General features: G+C 39.0%; 1 protein-coding gene across 2 annotated transcripts; it reads left to right on the forward strand.

Annotated features, from left to right (window-relative positions):
- The first annotated feature begins 6,215 nt into the window (after nucleotides 1-6,215).
- Nucleotides 6,216-20,371, forward strand: iffo1a (intermediate filament family orphan 1a). 2 transcript variants are annotated; one of them, XM_077008078.1, is made up of 9 exons: nucleotides 6,216-7,459; nucleotides 14,083-14,143; nucleotides 14,298-14,393; nucleotides 14,567-14,707; nucleotides 15,276-15,466; nucleotides 17,345-17,462; nucleotides 18,202-18,291; nucleotides 18,535-18,665; nucleotides 18,805-20,371. In XM_077008078.1, the coding sequence occupies exons 1-9, from the start codon at nucleotides 6,492-6,494 to the stop codon at nucleotides 18,947-18,949; spliced, it is 1,941 nt and encodes a 646-aa protein (XP_076864193.1). In that variant the 5' UTR covers nucleotides 6,216-6,491; the 3' UTR covers nucleotides 18,950-20,371. The 2 variants fall into 2 exon arrangements, with proteins under 2 accessions (XP_076864193.1, XP_076864194.1); XM_077008079.1 differs by having other exon boundaries at nucleotides 15,279-15,466.
- The last annotated feature ends 948 nt before the right edge of the window (nucleotides 20,372-21,319 follow it).

The following is a 21,319-nucleotide window of genomic DNA, read 5'->3' on the forward strand; positions in this document are numbered from 1 at the left end:
TACCTATAAGTTCACAGAACAGGAGAGTCAAGGAGTCAGAAGTTATGGCGTTTAATGGCCAATACAGTAAATACCTCCTTAGTCACAGAAATATATAAGATCTTTGCATACATGTGATCCAACTTGTAGAAAGGACATACTTTTGTTGTCCAAGTCAGGTCAGATATGATGACATTGCATAATTGATACCTTGGTAGATTTAAATATTAATGACGTGTCACTATTAAATGTGCATTTTGTAAGTATACAGGCAGATTAGCCATAGCTATACAATGGCATATACAGTTCATCAGCCCCTTAATCACTAAACCAACGATCACTGCTAGATGTTGTTTTCATGGAGAACAACTCAACACGGCATTAAAGATGACATAGTGAAAGTTGAGCTGGTACATGTTTTAGGGGTGTTCCTGAAGTTTTTACATGTGTAAACTGCTGGGTTAAGAGTGTTCCGCAACCCAGAAATATCTGGCAACATCAGTCCTGTGCTCATAAATGGATTATTGCTGAGTGATTCAAGAACAGTTCTTGAACAAATTGTGTATGGATACAGAAGGACGGCATAGATTGCAATACCCAGAAGATATAATATATTGCCAAAAGTATTTGCCCACCAATCCAAATGATCGAAATCAGGTGTTCCAATCACTTCCATAGCCACAGGTGTATAAAATTAAGCTGGACTGGGTTTGGTGGTTGTCTGAGAACGGTATTGATAATCAAAATGTAGGTGGTCATGGTACGAGGGAGGAAGATATGTCAGTTTTGTAGCATGTAATATCGAGAAGCTTGTACCTGTTTGTACCTGATCAGATGCAACCTGTGCATGGTATAATGGAATTGACTATAAAAATGACATTTATTTTCTAGTGTCACAGCCTCAGAATAACATTTATGGTTGTTTTTTCTTTCCCCATGTTACTTTTATTACTGTTTAAAATGAATGAACTGAGTCAGTCCAGACAATTTTTCATTGTTATTTCTTATCATTGTTAACTACTCACACTGGTAATGATAAAATCGACATATTAGAATATTATTAGGGACTTTTTAAATCCTATCAATTACTAGTGGCATGTGAGAGATTAAAATGGAAGAGATCATTGCAGAAATAAATAGTAAAAATACATAATTAATACAAAATTTTATTTTTCATTTAGAGGACCTGATGGAAGGCTGCAAAAGTGGTTGATATTAGGATCAATGGATCAGTGGCAACAGATGACGATTATTAACTGTCACAAAACCCTTTTCTGTGTTTGTTGACGTTTAGTCTCGCCCAGTACTTAGTAGTCTCGCCCTGAAATGTCAGAACCTGATGTCAAGTGAGGTTGTACTGTGTAACAGTCCAGTACTGTGCCTGGTGTGTGCCAGCCCCTCTCCATACCCTGGATCATATCACAGCACACACAGCTATCCTCCCTCTAGCTGCCTCAGTCTTTCACTATAATTCTGTCCTACCAACCTTTCTGTGCAATGTTCATGGTGAGATTGCGGGGATTTGTTTAACATTTGGGGAAATCTATCATCTTAAATTTCAAGACTTGGCAAAAGGAAACATTCTGTCTAGCATTGTCAATTACCTTAATTACAAACTTTAAACTTTCGCAAGATAAATATGCATGAAACAAATTTTAATTAAACTATTTCATCTTCAAAAACTCAATGCAAGTTAAATTTTATTTTAAAAGATTTTAATAAAAGAAGAAGGTAAGTGTAACATTGGAGGAAGAGGGTAGGAGTGGGTGAGGGTGGCACTTTTACTATCCATGTTCAATAGTAAAACACAGGAAGAGCAAGGGGCTATAACAACTCGAAGCACTATAGACGCACGGTAACAAACCAGGCATGCACGATAAGTGTTGTGACGAGGGCTCAGGACAGCTCCGGCAGTGTGTCTTGCTTTCAATGAATGTACTGCACTGGTGGGTGAGACCTGTGGGCATAAATAAGGCGGAGGGAACAAGCAACAGGTGCATATGATAGAGGGTGTTTCAGTAGGTGGGTGACTGGGACCAGGGCAGGTGTGTAGGGCATGGTTGTGTGTGGGCATCTTCCCTGAGCAGAGGGACAGGCTCGTTGTGACAGCTTAGTGAAAAGTTATTAACTTTAACATTTGCTTCCTGGCAGTCAATAACACAGCTGAAGCTTTGGTCATAAATGCTGCCTAATAATTTAAATGCTCAGAGGCACTGGCAGGCTTTTGGTAAAGCCCATCATTGTTCAATTTTTAACGTTAAGATTCAAGTAGAATACACTAAGATATGACCATGCAAAATACTGCTGCTGCCCTCTAGTGGTAGATTCCAATACCAATTCCATCCATCCTTAATTTTGTGTTCCCTTTCTTATTGGAAAAGTCAATGTTGCGTTACTAAATGCGTCACATTGACATGAAATACATTATTCTGCTTTCATCATTAAGATGCATTCAGGAATTCACACAATGCAGTTAATGTTTGAATCTCTAATTTATGCAGAATCCTTTGTGAGTTCCTCCCATATTTAACCTGCGCAAGTGTACATGTTCAGACTCGAAGCAATGGTCGCTTCACAGGAGAACACAGAACACACACAGAAGCAAGTTGGTGATGAGCAACAGTGCCATCACTGTCTTTGCAGAAGCAAAGCTGCAAAACATTTAAATTTTATTCAAATTTGCAGTTTTCTTTCAAAATGATCTGCATTTTGTATCATTGTTATTTAGACAAATTGATTATCCTATTGGCCTTTAATGTAATTAATGTAGTTTGTGTAGTTTATGTATCCTACTCATTTTCCATCTCATCTGCTGTGAAGTACAGAAAGGCCCCATCCAACATTAAAGAGGCGGAGGCAGATGTTGAGTATGCTGTTGGATCCACTGGTGTGTTCACCACTCTTGAGAAGGTCTAAGTGCTACCTATAAAGAGCTTGTAAGACATCTGTTTTTTCAATTTCTATATGTGAATTGTCTATATTTAATGTGTTGTGTTAAGGATATTGTAGTTCACCATGAAAAATGTATTTTAAACGAATGTAGTATTTGAGACACTGTTTGATTTTTTTAAGTTTACTCATTCATTAGCAGGATGATTTTAAGGGAGGTTTTCCATCCGTTTGCATATTCATTTCCTGAATATCTGGCCCTCAGAAATGCTTCCCGTACAGTAGTCTTCCCGTACTGTAGTCTTCCCGTACAGTAGTCTTCCCGTACAGTAGTCTGCTTTGCTTCTTTGGCCAAGGTTAACCATGATGATCGTTCAGCATTGTTGGGGGACTCATATTAGCACTGACACTGATCTTAATTATTCATTAATATTAATTTATTAAAAATCATATCTTTATTAATCTATAAATAAGTTCACAACAGGTCAGCCATAGAAATGTTGGCCCAAATCTGTGCAAAGTGTTCCTGTGGTTGAAACCTAAGCACTTTCTCTCTGTTCCTTCATTTCCCAGAGCTTGGTGCATGCAATCACAACCACACAGGAGACTGTGGACAGCCTGACCAGTAAGCTTTTCAGAAATGGGCATAATGCCAGCCAGAACATCATTACTGCCTCCCCCAGAGCCGCTGAGACTGTAGGCAAAGTCATCCCAAATTTCAAGAACAGGGAAAATTGTAAGCCTAGCCCCATAAAGACTTACTGCACTTTCTATTTAAAAGTATATTGTATAGTGTCATATTGGATCAATTCTGGAATATAGAGCTAGACACACAAAATGTATTAATTTACAGTGACTGTAGTTTGCTCACTGAATGTGTGTAGCTTTGCTTAGTCACTCTGGAAATTATGTAGTTATGTAGAAAATGTGTCATTATGTATATTTGTATTACTGTATTTAGTATTATGTACATCCTTTCAATTCAACCTCCCTTAACTTACAATTCTACCTTATTTCAGTGGCACATTATTATTTCATATGAATACAAAATACAGTAAACAGTATATGAATACAAAAACAGTATAAATTGGCTACTGTACTTTGACAGTTATTTAAAAACATTTACTGATTTAAGACATATTGAGACAATGATTATGATTTGTAATGTTGTAATGACTGCAGCCAAAGGATATTTAAATATTCCGTTTTAATTTTTATTTTATCTACAGTTTGAGATCTTGTATATATTTGTGTTTGATATATTGTTGTCCTATTTATCTCATGATGCAGGCTAAATAATCAAGTGATCAATGCATCTGCAGACAGTCTCCCAAGGGGAATTCTTGAATATACAGAGGAACAAGCCTCACAGTCTGACAAATGTATGCAATAATCTAGGCACAATGAATTAAGGGTCATTTGTTCACTTCTGTGACAATAGATGTTCCCTCACTGTTAGCGGGTATCAACAGTCACTCCCAGTCTTCTCACTGTGATGCCAGTGCTGGCATTCCACTCTCTAACCACTTTGTCAAGCTGTTATCATGGTGAGTCAGCAGTTTTATGAGTTGGACACTATGGACCAATATGCTTATGGTGTACTGTGTTACTTATGCTACATGTGAAGGAGTGGAGCTCGGAGACCCCTAGTCATTGAGACTTCTGGTAATCTGAGATGTTGATGCTGTCATCAAGCCATGTCATGGCATCAAATCAAATCAAATATATTTGTATAGCGCTTTTCACAACACATGTTGTCACAAAGCGCTTTACAGGATTTAAAAGGTTAACAATACTATGGGTCCAAATCCCTAATGAGCAAGCCAAAGGTGACAGTGGCAAGGAAAAACTCCCTAGATGGTGGGGAATAGGAAGAAACCTTGGGAGAACCAAGACTCAAAAGGGAACCCATCCTCCATTGGGCGGCCCGTTAACACACAAATTACACAAAAACAAATTATACAGATGAATACACAAGTCACAAATAAATCACACAATCAGGCATCACTCAGTTGTGACAATGACCTGACAGGAAAGCAATGTCTCAGTGAGCCCTCATGCCTGTGGTCACCTCTGACCCCCTCCCTTTAGTTATGCTGCTATAGATTAGCCTGCCGGAGCCACATGCTAATCATTGGCACGTGAGCTACGTACATTTAAATAAATGGTGGTTTAAATTGATGCTCACATACACAACCTGTATTGTATCTTTTTACATGCTTTTACCCAAGACGATTGCATGCCTCTACAAGCATCTAGGAGATGGTCGGGCTTGCCAGTGGATGTACTATGCCATGGTTGGATGTGCCATTGCTGCAAGAGGACGTGCTGATGCTAGCTCCTACCTGAGGCTCACCATCTGCACTGAAGGGACTGTGACTACTTGGTCCTCCCGAGGTTTCTTCCTAATACTTCCTGGGGCAGTCATGGTCTGGTGGTAGGGAACTGGTCTTGTGACTGGAAGGTTGTGGGTTCAATTCCCAGACCTGAGGCCATGACTGAGGTGCCCTTGAGCAAGGCACCTAACCCCAACTGCTCCCCGGGTGCCGGGCTAGGGCTGCCCACCGCTCTGGGCACGTGTGATCCACAGCCCCATGTAATCACTGGTGTGTGTTTGTGTGTGTGTTCTAATTGCACAGATGGGTAAATGCGGAGGACAAATTTCGATTGTGCTGAAAAATCACAATTGACAAAATATGGCACATTTCAAATATGGCACATTAATCCCCACCATCATAGGGAGTTTTTCCTTGCCACCGTCGCCTCTGGCTTGCTCATTAGGGATCTGGACCCATACGATTGTAAAGCTGCTTGGATTGTATTGTGTGAATACAGTGTAGCATGTTTCTGGTGGACATGCACATTTTCTCCATTATTGGACTCTGGTTTAGTTTGTCTGCAAAAACAAGAACTAGGCTTATTATTGTTTGTACGGCACCACTTCGTCTAAGCTTTGAGACAATAATTATTATGGTAATAGTAAATCGTATTTATTATTCAGCCATCAAAATTCAATGTGCAAGATGCAAGAGGCAAAATACAGGAGACTTGAGCTTTCTGTCGCATCTATGAAATACGCTTTTTCGAGGTCGGTCATCATGAGTGACGTCTGTACTTGTCATAAGTACCGTTAACCACCAAAAATATTGCGCACAGAGAAAATTAAAAAGCGTTTCAAAAGACAAAACGTAAAGAACACGGTCCAAAGTAGGTCAAATATACATACATCATATAACTAAAAGTTAAACAGGGTATTAAACTCCCATTATCGCATCAACACCGTAACGTAAGAAAGCGTGAGTTTTTCTGAGCATATATTGCTCGAACAACGGTAACAAACAGCCGCAGTTGCCTTTCGTGTTTTTGTGGTGTAGACCTTGCCCAACCGACTGGAAGTGTAACTCTATTCAGGTACAGTTCATTATAACCCCATATAGAAGCCGCGTAATACGTAAATGTTTTCTGGATACATGCAGATTGCTTTAATTTCAATTGTGTTGTGTAATTAGTTAATTCGCTTTAACTGGAATTCAGGCAGCTGAACACAAGTGTACCTGGACCGACTCGACTGCTTAGAGAAATAACGGAATTAGCTTTCAAGATACAACGTTAAATCGGAGTTCATGCCGGATTTCGAGCATTTCAGATTTTCTTACTCTAGAATGAATCCTGTGCTGAGTGAGAATGCATACTCGATCCAACAACAACAGACTCAGGTGACCGGTTTGTCGGATACCTCAACCGGCCTTTTTACAGAGCCTGCGTATGGCTCACCTGAGCCGGGATTTTTCTTGGGCGAGCACATTGGTGCGGGGCCAGACATGCCGTATCTTCATCTCAACAGTCCTCTCCCGCGAGCATCGCCTCCAGCCGCGGTGGCCTTGCGCAACGATCTGGGTTCAAACATCAGCGTGCTGAAGACTCTTAATTTGCGTTTTCGTTGCTTCTTGGCGAAAGTACATGAATTAGAAAGGCGGAATAAAGCTCTAGAGAAACAGTTGCAGCAAGCTTTGGAAACCAATAATGTCAGCATAGGATGTGCACAAGGTAAAAAGCCGTTGACAAGAGAGATTGGAGTTCAGACTGGGTTGGTCGGGCCCATTACGATAAGGCCAGACCTAATGCCGATTCAGAACGCAAACAATTCCACGTACCTGTCCGGTGGTCTCTTGTCCCCAATGCTCAACAACACATTTAATCCACTTGAAACCAGCAATCAAGCTCTCGAAAATGTAAACCCATTAAGTGAAACGGACTCGAATTCAAATCTCACTCCAAATTTCTCCACCAGCCCTTTATCTCCACTTGATCCCGCACCAAAGACTGTCTCCAATATCAATGAGACATATGTCAGTACCGGGACCGGTACTTCCAATAATCGCCCGCCTAGGTTTCTCCCCGGGACTATTTGGTCTTATAATCATGCTCGGAGGTTCAGCAGCGGCTGGGAGTCGAGAGTAGCAGCTCCCGGGGTGTCATGGATGCATCCAGACGGAGTAGGTGTCCAAATCGACACCATCACCCCAGAGATTCGGGCCCTGTACAACGTACTCGCTAAAGTGAAGCGGGAAAGGGATGAATATAAACGAAGGTCAGTAATTATACACTTCTGTTTGTGTAACCACGGTTTAACCACTATGAATAAAGCAAGTGTTCAGTCAAATATTATGCATCTACGTAACTATAATCTACGTATTAACATTTAACATCGCGCTTGTGTAAAGTCTACATACTGACAGTGTTGGGAACGTTACTTTAAAAAAGTAATTAGTTATAGTTACTCACTACTTGTTCAAAAAAGTAACTGAGTTAGTAACTGAATTATTCTATAATAAAAGTAACTTGTTACCAGGGAAAGTAACTATTTGCGTTAAATAGTAGTAAAAAAAAAGTTATATGCCAATGAATAAGGATTTTTTTTTGAAAAAGCAGTTTTCACAGTCAGCTGAAATGAGTAGATCAGAAAGGTGTTTAACTTTTGATATTTATTGCACATCCACAGACTAGTGCAGGATAAAATCCTTTAAAATCCCAAATCTTTGTAAAAAAAAAAAAAAGAAGCAAAAGTTACACTATATAAAGTGCATTTACATCTATCAAATTAAATTAAATTCTCTCAACCTGAGACAACTGGTTTGTTCCCAACAGATGTAAACTTAACAATAAAACCTCTATTCTTAATTAAATAAATCAAATACCCAGTCTGGTAGACATTCAGGAACTTCAAGTATTTTCTTAAATAATGTTTATATCGCCACCTTGAAAATGCTAATTGTTCTTCGGCTTGCTCCTAACTCGCCATTTCTGCCTCTTCTCCGTTTGTGTCACGTGTCACTGTTCTTCGGCACGTGTGTAAAAACACTGGGTCTGATTGGCTACCATAACGCTGCCTTGGCCAATCGCTTACTGACTTGTTAAGTTAAACAGGTGTTACACTGAGAACTGTGACCTATCGAGATCTGTTACTCCTCACTAGCCTGGGCAGCGGTCCGCTCGCATTATTGTTAGTATATCAATATATAGTAATGCACCGCTTTTAATGACCAGTAACGTCAACGGCGTTGTAACGACAGGAAAAGTAATTAATTATATTATCCCGTTACTGACAAAATGACGCTGTTATCTAACGCCGTTATCTAACGCCGTTATTTTTAATGTCGTTATTCGCAACGCTGCATACTGAGTAGGCTTACTTTACAGAATGACAAATATTCTAAACAAGGGTTACCGGTGATTGGAAAATGTACCAGAGATGCGAGTTGTCACATGCGTTATGATGGTCTTATCCAATCTAATAAATAGCACAAAGGCAAAGAGCATCATAAAGCTTGTGTGGGATGATGACGGGGCCAAGGTGGGCAACAAGTAGACACCCGCTTCAGACCCATTAGGGGCCCATGGGCAAATCTTTATAGGGCCCATATGGGTTGTGCAAATGGGGCCCAAATATCAGCCCATCACTACCATGGAGCTCACAAGAATGTCAGCTCACATCACACTTTTGGAGCATAATTACTATAATGCTAACTTGAGTCATCCAATGTGGGTCACTATGGAGTCATTGAATCATAGATATGGATCAGAGGTAAATAAACTAGATTTTTTTTTTCGGCGTGAGAAATCTGATGTGTGGCGTGTGAGCATGTGAAGACAGTCAAATGTGTGTGTCTCGTGCTCAATGCGTGAGAGTTGGCAACCCTGAACAAGTAACACTGCAGTGCACTCCCGTGCAAACGAAGCCCACAAAGAATAAACAAATCTGTAACTTCCGGGGCACACAAAAGGGTCAAGTTAAAAAATCAAAATCAAGTTCGGCTCCGAATCCGTTTTTTAATTTTCTGTTTTTAATTATCAAATAAAAACAGAAAAATACAAGCCTGATTTGTTTTTTTGTTTTTATATTCAAAACAAAAAATAAAATAATTAATTTTTTGATTTTCCGATTTTGATTTTCAGTTGAATATCAAATGAACAAATGATACACGGATTAGAACGGATTAATCCATTTTCAGTTATTAGGGGGGAAAATTGATTAGAAATTTGACTGCATCGCTTCTCAACTCTCCTTCCGGAACGAATTTGCGTCGAGTTCCAGGGTTCTACTCTATCTCATCAACCATTAGACACATCAAGCCAAAACATCATACGTTCAAGTTCTATGAGGACAGTCAATAATAAGTCAGTCATAACGCTTTTTACAACAGTTGTTGTCACAAAGCAGCTTACATGAGTCTTCTATGTAATTCCCATTCAGTCATAAACTTCTTGATGGTTGTTAATAGTAGTCTATCCTTCATCCACAATTGGTTAGACAGGGCATCATAGCTGGTTAAGCAGGAGTTGGCTGGCCCAGGGTGGATCTCAGGAAAGGCTCGTCTCTCCTTGTCTCAGTATTTCTCGGGTAGGCAGGCAGCCATTTGGAAAAAGAAAAGAGGGACAATTAGCTCTGTATGGGATTATATGTGGGAGAGATAAAATGTAAACAGTTCTGGAGTATGGCAGCAACTTGGGCATTAAATTATTACAGCCTAGCTAAAAAGGCAGAACCAGAAGGTAACACAGACTTGGAAGCATCCTGAGACGTTGGCATCCATCCACTACACCACATATGTCAAAGTCAAGGCCCGCGGGCCAGATCCGGCCCGCGAATTGATTATCTATGGCCCCCTGGATGATATTTAATTACTATTAGAACCGGCCCGCAGGCCACAGCCGCCCGCTGGAGTTTTGCACGCACAAACACTACATTCCCCACAATGCAACGGTAGCCCGCGAAGTCACTGCAGCGCACACAAGCGGCAAAGGTCCGCTCTGCGAAAATGATGTAATCGCAGTGGCTCCGCCCGTGGGCGAGGGCGTCGCGCGCTGTCGATTTGCGAGGTCGTGCACCTCTCGAATTTTGTAACGTTGTGCGCACCAGCACGTTAAACTTAATTAAGTTAAATTTTTATACATATATTCGAAATGATTAGACATAATTCGCTTTTATTCACATTATTTAATGGTTGTTTATTTTCAAAACGCCCAATCTTCACGTCTTCACGTTCTCTCATGTTTCGTCCTGGAATTACAAGAGGCTCGTATTTGTTAACTGTTCAGTCAGACAGATATTTGTTGTGAAACGAAGTAGTTACAATTTCAAGCATTTTCAAGTACTTTAGCCTAAATTCCAGCACTTTTCAAACCTTTATTACTTTATTCATTTAATGTACAGGACATGTTTTCTTTGAAGGAAGTTTGTTTTTATCTGTTTGCTTGTTGAAAAATGTTTTCACTTGAAATTACTGACAGATCCATAAGAAAGTATTGCTTTATTCATTTAAGCATTAAATAATAAACACTGTGTTAGGTCTTGGTTCAATAGGCTATGTGCAATCATTTCAATGTTTTAATAAACACTGAACCAGTCCGGCCCTCGGCTTGTAGCAAATTTGGTTTTTTGGCCCTCGGTGCATTTGACTTTGACATCCCTGACTACACCATCAACAAACTTGAGTGACCACATGCAGTGACAAGATGACAGCACCAGCACCCCAGTCTACCATAAAACCCTTTGCCTATGAACCCCTGGATCTGTACCTTTATCTAAGGGGACATATTAGTTACCAAACGCTAAACCAAATAGGTGGGTTTTCAACCTAGACATAAAGATTGAGACTGTGTCCAAGTCCCGACACATTCTGGAAGGTTATTCCATAGTTGGGGGGCCTTATACGAAAAGGCTCTTCCCCCTGTTACCTTATTAATTTTTGGAACTAATAAAAGGCCAGGGCCCTGTGATCTTAGTGGACGTGGGGGTTCATAATAGGAAATAAGTTCCTGGAGGTATTCAAGAGCAAGCCTGTGCAGTGCTTTAAAAGTCAGTAGAAGAATGTTTAAATCAATACGGAATTTAACTGGGAGCCAATGCAGGGCTGATGGGACTGGTCTGATATGATCAAATTTTCTAGTTCTAGTCAGAACTCTGCCTGTGGCAATTTGAACTATTTGAAGTTTATTTAGATTCCTATATGAGCTTCCTGACATAAGAGCATCCTGAGTTACAGTAGTCTAATCTGAAGCTAACAAAGGCGTGTGCCAATTTTTCTGCATCATGCTGTGATAATGCATTTCTTGGCTTGGCAATGTTGCGGAGATGTAGAAAACTATCCTAGTACTATTATCTATGTAATTATCAAATGATAGGTTGAGTATGGCACTGAGATTTTTGTCTACTGAGCCAGGTGTAATGGTCTGCAAGGTTTAGCATTAGATCTTGTATTTTCTGTCTTTGGGCCCAAAAGGAGAACCTCCGCTTTGTCACCATTAATTTGGAGGAAGTTTAGTACATCCAGCATTTATCATCTCTTATGCTGGCCTCAATTTTTCTTAAATTGAATTTGTCATCAGGTTTAACTGATATGTAAAGTTGAGTGTCAGCTGCATAGTAGTGAAAGTTGACACCATGTTTGTTTATAACTATGCCCAATGGCCCAATGTTAGCATGTATAATGTAAATAATAGTGGCTCTATATTTCACTTTTGTGTGTTTGCAGGGAACATTATTGAGCTCTACAAACTGATAGTGATTAGTTAAGTAAGAATTAACCCATGACAGGCCTGTGCCTGAGATTCCAACCCTGTTTTCTAACCATTCTAGCAAGATCCTGTGATCTATTGTGTCGAAAGCTGCACTAAGATGCAGATGCACTAACAGAGATACATAGCCTTGATCTGAGGTAAGGAGGAGATAATTTGTTACTTTAACTAGGGCTGTTTCAGTACTGTGTTGGAGCCTAAATCCAGATTGGAACTTTTCAAATATGTGATTCCAATGCAGATATAAACATAATTGCTGGGCTACAGCTGTTTCTATGATTTCGGATTTAATGATTTGTTCGAAATGAGTTTATAACTAGATAGTGAAGTTGATCAGAGGTTTAATGACCACTAGTTTACAGGATTTGTGCATGAGACCTATAATAAGATCTCTCAAAAACCATGGCTTCCATCAGCCAATTAATTGTCATCAGTGAATTCACATGTGTATCACTGGCCAATTGACACAAAACTTGAATGCTATGCATATGTCAGATCTCTGTGAAGTCTCAAATCATTTGGCCACTAGGTGGAAAACCCTTATTTTGAAAACCTTCTGTTCCTAATAGGCCTGTTAAGTAGGCCTGACAATAAAAAGTTCAGTTAATGCATTCTAATTCAAGGTAAAGCATGTGCTCAAAACAGCCCCTTGGGCCACTTAGGCCTTTAGGGCCTAATATACATGCTTGTAATGGGAATTGCTGCTTGCATTTATATTTGTGATCTGAATTGTTTAAAGTGTTTTGGAGTAATTATTGAATTTTCAACATTAAGTGTTTGTTGGTCATGACGGCACTCAATTACAGTAAGAGACTGTTTTGAACATTAAATGTTTCTGAATTGTTTTTGTTGTACCACAACAGCAAAAAGCTTGAAAATGTTTGTGCATTTAATGTAATTCTACATCTACATCTACAATTCTACGTTTTGCATATTAATTTTAGCCTTATTCTGTCCTGCTGTGGGCGGCATGGTGGTGTGGTGGTTAGCACTGTCGCCTCGCAGCAAGGCGGTCTGGGTTTGATTCTCGGTCTGGGCTGCTCTGTGTGGAGTTTGCATGTTCTCCCTGTGCCTGCATGGGTTTCCTCCGGGTACTCCGGTTTCCTCCCACAGTCCAAAGACATGCATGTTAGGTTGATTGATCACTCTAAATTGCCCATAGGTGTGAGTGCGTGCGTGCGTGTGTGTTGGCCATGCGGTGGACTGGCGACCTGCCCATGGTGTACCCTGCCTTCGCCCGGAGATGCTGGGATTGGCTCCAGACCCCCCGTGACCCCGACTAGTGGGATTAAGCGGTTCAGATAATGGATGGATGGATGGATGTCCTGCTGTGAACATTCCTGGCATCAGTCACGTTATTCTTTTGAAGCGTTACACCATCACTTTTACACTGTGTACTGGAGACTTTACCAAAGTGAGCCAAATTAGCTCTCCTCCACTGCATAACAATGACTAACTTTGAAATGACCCTAGACCTTCCTCCCTGCACACATCTCTCTCTCTCTCTCTCTCTCTCTCTCTCTCTCTCTCTCTCTCTCTCTCTCTCTCTCTCTCTCTCTCTCTCTCTCTCCTACTGCCTCCTCCCCTTTTTGGCTCAGCATCTGCAATGCAGCACTCTTGAGTGGAGCTAGTGCCTCTGGTGCTACATCGCAGGAGACGTCACACTACAAGTTCACTGTACATCTCAAAACAATGGCTAGTTTTAAAGTGGCTTAACATTTTGTATGGACTCAAGCTGGCATGCAATCAGAATATTCATAAGAATACTATCGCAAAGTGAAGGGTTACATTATATGAGGCACTAAGAGATTAGGGCTAAGATGCTGTGCTGTATGAAGCAAATCCACAGTTTCTGTTGTGTAAAAATGAGAAAATTATGATAATTATAAAGAAATTTCAGTATTTCAAAAATATGTGTGGGAGCTGTATGTTTAACAAATCAACCACCTTTTTTATAATTGCCAAGGAACATTTACTTTTAAATATTTCAGTTCAGGACGGTTTCAGTTCAGGTCAGTTTTGATATCTGGTTCACATAAATAATATTGCCATATGTAAACAAAAGAATATCCATCAATGTCATCAACTTACTGTTTTTTATTCACTAATATATTAATATTACTTGATTCCTAATAGATGGGAGGAGGAATACACAGTAAGAATGGACCTGCAAGAGAAGATTGCAGAGCTTGAAGAGGTGACCTAAGGACTGAATATAATATTTGTGTCTTGAATCTTGCCACATAAGTGGCATATATGTGTGTTTATATACTGTGTGTGTGTATATATATATATATATATATATATATATATATATATATATATAATATATATATAATTTGTGTGTGTAGGACCTTCAGGAGAGTGAGGTCTGTCAGGATGAGCTTGCACTGAGAGTGAAACAGCTGAAGGCAGAGCTGGTCCTCTTCAAAGGCCTAATGAGCAATGTGAGTCATCACAGCCTGTTTCATCCATATCTCTGGGCAGAAATTTCAATACTGGAAATACATATTCTTGGATGAACAATAGACGTGGAATTCAAATAAATATGTAGCATACAATGTTGCTTATTTCCTCACTTTTCTCTGTTTTCATTCCATCATCCTGTGTTTTCTTTTAGAATATCTCAGAGCTGGACAGTAAAATCCAGGAGAAGGCCATGAAGGTCGACATGGACATTTGTCGGCGAATAGATATCACTGCTCGTCTGTGTGATGTGGCCCAGCAGAGGAACTGTGAGGACATGATTCAGATCTTTCAGGTGTGTCCTCTACCCATCACCCCATGTAACTCCCATCGCTCTGAGAATCACTGTTGTCTAGGAAACACAGCACCAGTGTCACCAAGTTGCATAGAATCCTCAGACCTCGGTACAAGATGGTTTTAATCATTACTAAACAAGAAGGTTTCATGAATGAGAAAACATGGGATTCAACATACCATTCAGAGTTAGCTCGTCTTTTTACAACACTAGGGCATTAGAAGGGCAGGGTTGAAGAAGGGCAAGGTTGGTTGAGCAGTGGCTTATTATTAAAGTAACATGCACTTAAAATGGCAATTTGGAACAGGGCTGATTAGACAGTATGATAACTGTGGTGCATGAACTTGGTGGTATTTGTGTTAAGTCTAGTAAATAGACAAGCATTATGTTTATTCATATAATCTACCAATGTTTGTGCTATATTTAGCCCTTATGGTTTATCTCAAAATCTCAATCTTTATTTGAAAATTTTGCAAAAAATTTAAATGTCCTTGTCAGTTGGTTCTTTGCCTTATGATGTGTTGTCCTTAGATATTTTTGTCACGTTTTCTTTCTTTTTTCTATTTAGCAGGTGGCCACACCTCCTTCAACACTAACTCGCCATCCAAGGAAACAAGCCCCCCATTCTACCATGAGCAATGATGGAGAGGAGCCATGCAGCGTGTCTGAGAGTGATGAGAGTGGGAATAAAGACATGGACCTGTGTGGCTCATCCACCAGTCAGGTCAATGAAGAAATGCAGAGGATGCTTAACCAGTTGTAAGTGCTTGAGTTCCTGAGTTAAACCTACCCATAATTTTTACTATGTATGTGTGTGTTTTTCAAGCATCTAACAACTGTTAATATACTCTGTCAACCTAAAAGAGACATGAGCTCAAAGATACCACTGAACAGAGACATGTGCTGTTGTCAGGTCTTTCAATTACCTGAGATTTAATTCCACACCTCCAAGATTGTGGTGCTTGACCAGCATTGTGGTTATAAAAGTAATAATCAAATCAAATCAAATATATTTGTATAGCGCTTTTCACAACACATGTTGTCACAAAGCAGCTTTACAGGATTTACAAGGTTAACAATACTATGGGTCCAGAACCCTAATGAGCAAGTCAGAGGCGACAGTGGCAAGGAAAAACTCCCTAACTCACTAGTTATAAATAACTATAATTGTAAGTAACTATAACAAGCTATAGTAATAAATATAATTTATTATTAAAGTTGTAAGTAACTAACAAACTATAGTTATAAATGACTATAGCAAACTAGTTATAAATACTAACTCAGTAGTTATAAACAACTATAACTCTGTAGTTGTAAATACCTAACTCGATAGTTATAAATAACTATAACTATAATTGTAAGTAACTATAACGATCTATAGTAATAAATAACTATATAGTTATAGATATCCATAATTTTATAGTTGTAAGTAACTATAACAAACTCTATAGTTATAAGTTATAAATTTAACTTATAAATGTGCCAAAGGTGCCAGGCTTGCTAAACCAATTCAACCAAAGGTCAGTAGTATGAAGATCAAAACATATGGTTGATAGCTTAGTCACATTATTTCCAAGCAAAACAACCAGAAGCTTAAACTGCTGAAACCCTGAACACAAAAAAACACATGTGCAAACCATTCTTCATGCTTCTGAAGAGTTAGCCGTGTCGTGTCATGATGACCTAAAAGAAACGAACAGGAAAAAACAAAAAGTACAAAAGAGAAATTACTTGGCTTTGTTTTATCAATAAATAAAAATGATTAATAATGATTAAAACCTACATTTGTCTTATTGTCTTTGTATATATTTAATATATTTTAACATGCATTTTTAAAAATGTATTCTGTTGTATACTGCAAATAAGCATGTACATTATAAACAGTCAAAATGGCCACTCATAGTTATGGATTCTCTTGTAGTGTACTCTTGTGTATTGCTCATGCAAACATGATCTTGCTCAGAAGCAAATTTGGGTGTCATTGTTCCACTACAGAGAAATAAGTTTCGTGGGTCCATTGCTGTGTAACGTATTGACCAGACGGAGAGGGATCCAACTGCGGAAGTAGACCGCTTTTATTGACGTAAATCACGCGTACAGAGAATAACTGGTAGATCACTAGCATTACGCTTAGCAGTGGTAACGTTCTCTTGGGGTGGACGGGACGGTCCAGGGTCGTAACGGGAGAGCAGAATCCAGGAGGTACAGAAGGGCTTGGCAGGAGACGAGGTCTGGGGAGCGAACAAGGGTCAGAACCAGGGTCAGGGAGATCAAACAGGAGATATAAACGCTCTGTTTGTGGCATGAGTCAACAATACGACTGAGACGTGGCGGGGAAGGTGTATAAGTATGACTGAAAAGGGGGCGTGGTGATGAGAGGCAGGTGAGGCTGGTTAGGGAAGATCAGGTGGCATTCCTTACATGCTGAAACAGAGTGCCCATTCAAGTTTGTGTTATCATTGTTCTAGATTCATAAATATAGTGGTCTTGTAATGGCACAAACCCTTGTGGATTTGTCTTGCCATTTCAGTTTATTGAAACTGCGAAGAAGCTGTTTATAATTCAAGCATAAGAGGCTTTTTTCATACTGATTAGGTGTCTTGACTGCATGTGTCTGTGTGTGTGTCTGTCCTGCAGGCGTGAGTGTGAGTTTGAAGATGACTGTGATAGTCTGGCATGGGAAGAGACTGAGGAAACACTGCTGCTTTGGGAAGATTTCCCAGGATATTCCTTAGGTGTGGAGACTCAGGGGGAGGTACAGTTTTTTTGTAATCTCACCAGAGCACATGTCATTTCCTTCCAAGCTCCTATTTCTTTGAATGGAATGAAGAGATTTGAGCATTCATTGTGATATGAGGAGTCTTGCCACAGCGTTTGAAGTACATGCTGTGTCAATGCAATGCAAATGATGCACCAAAGTAAAAAGTACCTGCTTTGATCAGAAAACATGAAGCCACCTGTCCAAACATAAATGGAATGGTAAAATTTGGACAGGGATATTGGAGCTAGTTAGTTATTTGCTAGGGAAGATCATGCTATTTATCAAATTCATGTTCAAACTGAGACATGGAAAAAAAATTATACTTTTATTAGTGTAATCATCTTACTACAATATTGAATATTAATTTAAATATTAATTAAAATATGAATATTAGATTATTTAACTTCTTTTAATATTATAGGTCTGTATTTAATAGATTGCCATTCAGAGGCACTGCAGTGCTATAGTATATTCTATATCCACAAATGGGATGTCTAGCTCAGCTAACTGTCAGATGTTATCTACTCCATTTAGATCCAAGGAGGCCCCACACATCATACTCAAATAATATATATATATTAAATAATATAAATATAAATGTATATAATTTATATAAATATAAATCCTATTGTTTGATTGATCTCAGTGTGTTACTTTTACATTAGTTGAGGTAAACTGAATCCACAGTATGATCCAGCAGTATTTGTCCTCAACACACACCTATGCACTACAGGAGGAATCTATCGAAAAGGTGATAAAAGACACTGAATCATTGTTCAAGTCTCGTGAGAAGGAATACCAAGATACCATAGACCAGATTGAGGTAAGAGTAGTGTGTGTGTGTGTGCGCGCATGCGTGCGTGTGTGATGTAGCAAACATAGGCCTAATAAGTGGGAGTAAGGTTGTTCTGTATTTCATGTCTATAATGGTGTTAAAATAGTTTGTTTTATTTGTGCATATAAGTCATGTTTGAAAGTTTGGCTGTGTGATTCAGAACTGATCTTTGTATTGTGTGTGCATGTGTGCAACGTGTGTGCATCTTGCCTTTGACACACGTCTCCACAGATGGAATTGGCCACGGCCAAGTCCGATATGAACAGGCACCTGCACGAGTATATGGAGATGTGCAGCATGAAGAGAGGGCTGGACGTGCAGATGGAGACCTGCAGGAGGCTCATCACACAGAGTGGAGACAGGTTACACACACACACACACACACACATTATTAATGATATTGTGAAGTAATAAGACGGACTTTTCATATTAAGTACAGAAGCAGTATGTTAAACATAATAAACTAAAACTACTAAACCCGATGAAATCTGTCCCCTCCAGAAAGTCCCCCCTTCTCATTTCTATGACTGTGGAAGATGGTGAGAGAGAGAGGAAGAAGTCGAATGCTTCATCAGACACTGGAAGCGCTGAAATGCATTGTGACTCTCAGAACAACCCTTCTAACCTAGGCAGGAAAATATCCTAGCAACCTTAATTTGCGCAATTATAAACAAAGACATTATTTCATGGTGTGCTAGCGTGGCTGCAAATCCACACCTTAAGAGGAGGATCATGTACCCTCAAAGTTTTAGAACATTATAAATTCAGAAAACTCACTGGTTCCATCTAGTGAGACAAATTATTACTGTATTTGTCAGAAGTTGCCAGTTTTAGAAACTTAAATATTTATTACACTATTTATGTGAACAACAATTGGTATTTTGGCAACACTTGGCAATTTTTTTTCACAACAAAATTCCAGCATCAGTTTTACACTCTTTACGAAGCCATACTGAAGCAGTTACACATCACATCATGGAACTGCAATATATAAGTAGATAAATGATTGTATAAACAACAATATTTTAAATGGAAACTGGAAACATGACAAAAATAGATCCATGACAATAATAATCCCTTAACTAAGACTAACTAAGTTAATTAATCTGCCAACAGTAGAGAATATAAGATAAAATATAAAAAACTTTATTAGCACTGGTTAGCATTTGCTATAGAGTGCAATCTTGTGTAGCTAGTAGGATAAACATAACAGACTGTGTTTCTAGGCTGTATTCAAAGGGTCCTTTTCTTTAGAGGATCCTAATTTGATGTAGCATGTGAGATATGCAGCCTACCTCAGCTACAGCTTAAGATTGATGATGGAGCTCAAGAGAATACATTATGAGAATGAACAATGGAGTATGAGCAGAAGGATAAATAAGTCTTTCCACTAGAAACTGGTGAACAACCATTGTCCTTGTGTGGTCATAATCTCATATAAAGGGATACTGTTATTTACCATGTAATTCGCATTATGTATAATCAGTAAGAACCACAGAGCAATACTTGGTATGGTCAGTTGCCATGCAGTTTTATGTTGCAACACATAAATCATATAGTTAAGTAATTCCTATGGCATGTTTTCATGCCATGGTGGAGACATGGTGGAGCTCCTTGGGTCAAGTGTTTTTGGTGTGTAGACCTACAACACCCACTCTGAATTAAATCAGTTTTGTGTAAATGTAACAGGGAGAACACAACAGTGATGACAGCTATAATTAGATAATAATATGCACATCCGTAGGTCTGTTTAATGCTGTTTTTGAGATTCCGAAATGGATTAATCTACTTGAATGTATGATAGGGCACTTGGGGACTGTCTAGAGGAGTATGCAATTTGTCTGCCTTTGTAGACTGTCTTAAATATGCTACATCATTAGTAACAACTAAAAAACAAAATTGACCATGTACCATAAAAAGTTTAGCATATGTAACACTTGTTCTGTCTGCTGTTCTGATACATGGACATGTGAGGAAATATGGTAGTTCTATAGACCCTCATGTAAATACAGATGTGGATATATGAGTGTTGTATATAATTCTTAATGAATAAAGGACTTAACATTAATGAGTGTGTGTGTGTTTTTACTAGAAGCAAAGGCTTATATATGCTGTCTTACGCTGTACAAATCCTTCAAAAGCATAATTGTCTTTGAACCCTTCATGTATTCTGATTTTATAAATTATTAGTATGGCTCTGCAGCTGAATTTGATTGCGAGTGTTGTTTCAATTTTGAATACAGATTAGATCTCCTCCAAAATCTTGACATCTATATTGATTAAGAAATAATTCGCTGCAGCGTGTATGACATCAACATTGGATTATTGGATTATTTTATGCTTGCGCATTCCCATTAGCTGCTGTACTTGTACTGCTATTGTTTCCATAGTTGGAGCAATAGCACTGTGCTTTGCCTTCTCATAGGGCTGTTATGAGAAGTCTAAATCTGATATTGCAGACTAAATGTGCTGGTACTGATATTACAGACTAAATCTACTGGTACTGATTTTACAGACTAAATCTGCTGGTACTGATATTACAGACTAAATCTGCTGGTACTGATATTGCAGACTAAATCTGCTGGTACTGATTTTGCAGACTAAATGTGCTGGTACTGATATTGCAGACTAAATGTGCTGGTACTGATATTACAGACTAAATCTGCTGGTACTGATTTTGCAGACTAAATGTGCTGGTACTGATATTACAGACTAAATCTGCTGGTACTGATTTTATAGACTAAATGTGCTGGTACTGATATTACAGACTAAATGTGCTGGTACTGATATTACAGACTAAATCTGCTGGTACTGATTTTGCAGACTAAATCTGCTGGTACTGATATTGCAGACTAAATCTGCTGGTACTGATATTACAGACTAAATCTGCTGGTACTGATTTTACAGACTAAATGTGCTGGTACTGATATTACAGACTAAATGTGCTGGTACTGATATTACAGACTAAATCTGCTGGTACTGATATTACAGACTAAATGTGCTGGTACTGATATTG

The sequence above is a fragment of the Brachyhypopomus gauderio genome, chromosome 6 (genome assembly GCF_052324685.1).
Source record: "Brachyhypopomus gauderio isolate BG-103 chromosome 6, BGAUD_0.2, whole genome shotgun sequence".
Classification (NCBI taxonomy): domain Eukaryota; kingdom Metazoa; phylum Chordata; class Actinopteri; order Gymnotiformes; family Hypopomidae; genus Brachyhypopomus; species Brachyhypopomus gauderio.

Excerpts from the sequence above, each read along its gene's own strand:
- iffo1a (XM_077008078.1), top strand. The coding sequence starts at position 6,492 with ATGCCGGATTTCGAGCATTTCAGATTTTCTTACTCTAGAATGAATCCT. Across the intron at positions 7,460-14,082 it reads AGGGATGAATATAAACGAAG|ATGGGAGGAGGAATACACAG; the intron begins GTCAGTAATTAT and ends GATTCCTAATAG. Across the intron at positions 15,467-17,344 it reads CAGAGGATGCTTAACCAGTT|GCGTGAGTGTGAGTTTGAAG; the intron begins GTAAGTGCTTGA and ends TCTGTCCTGCAG.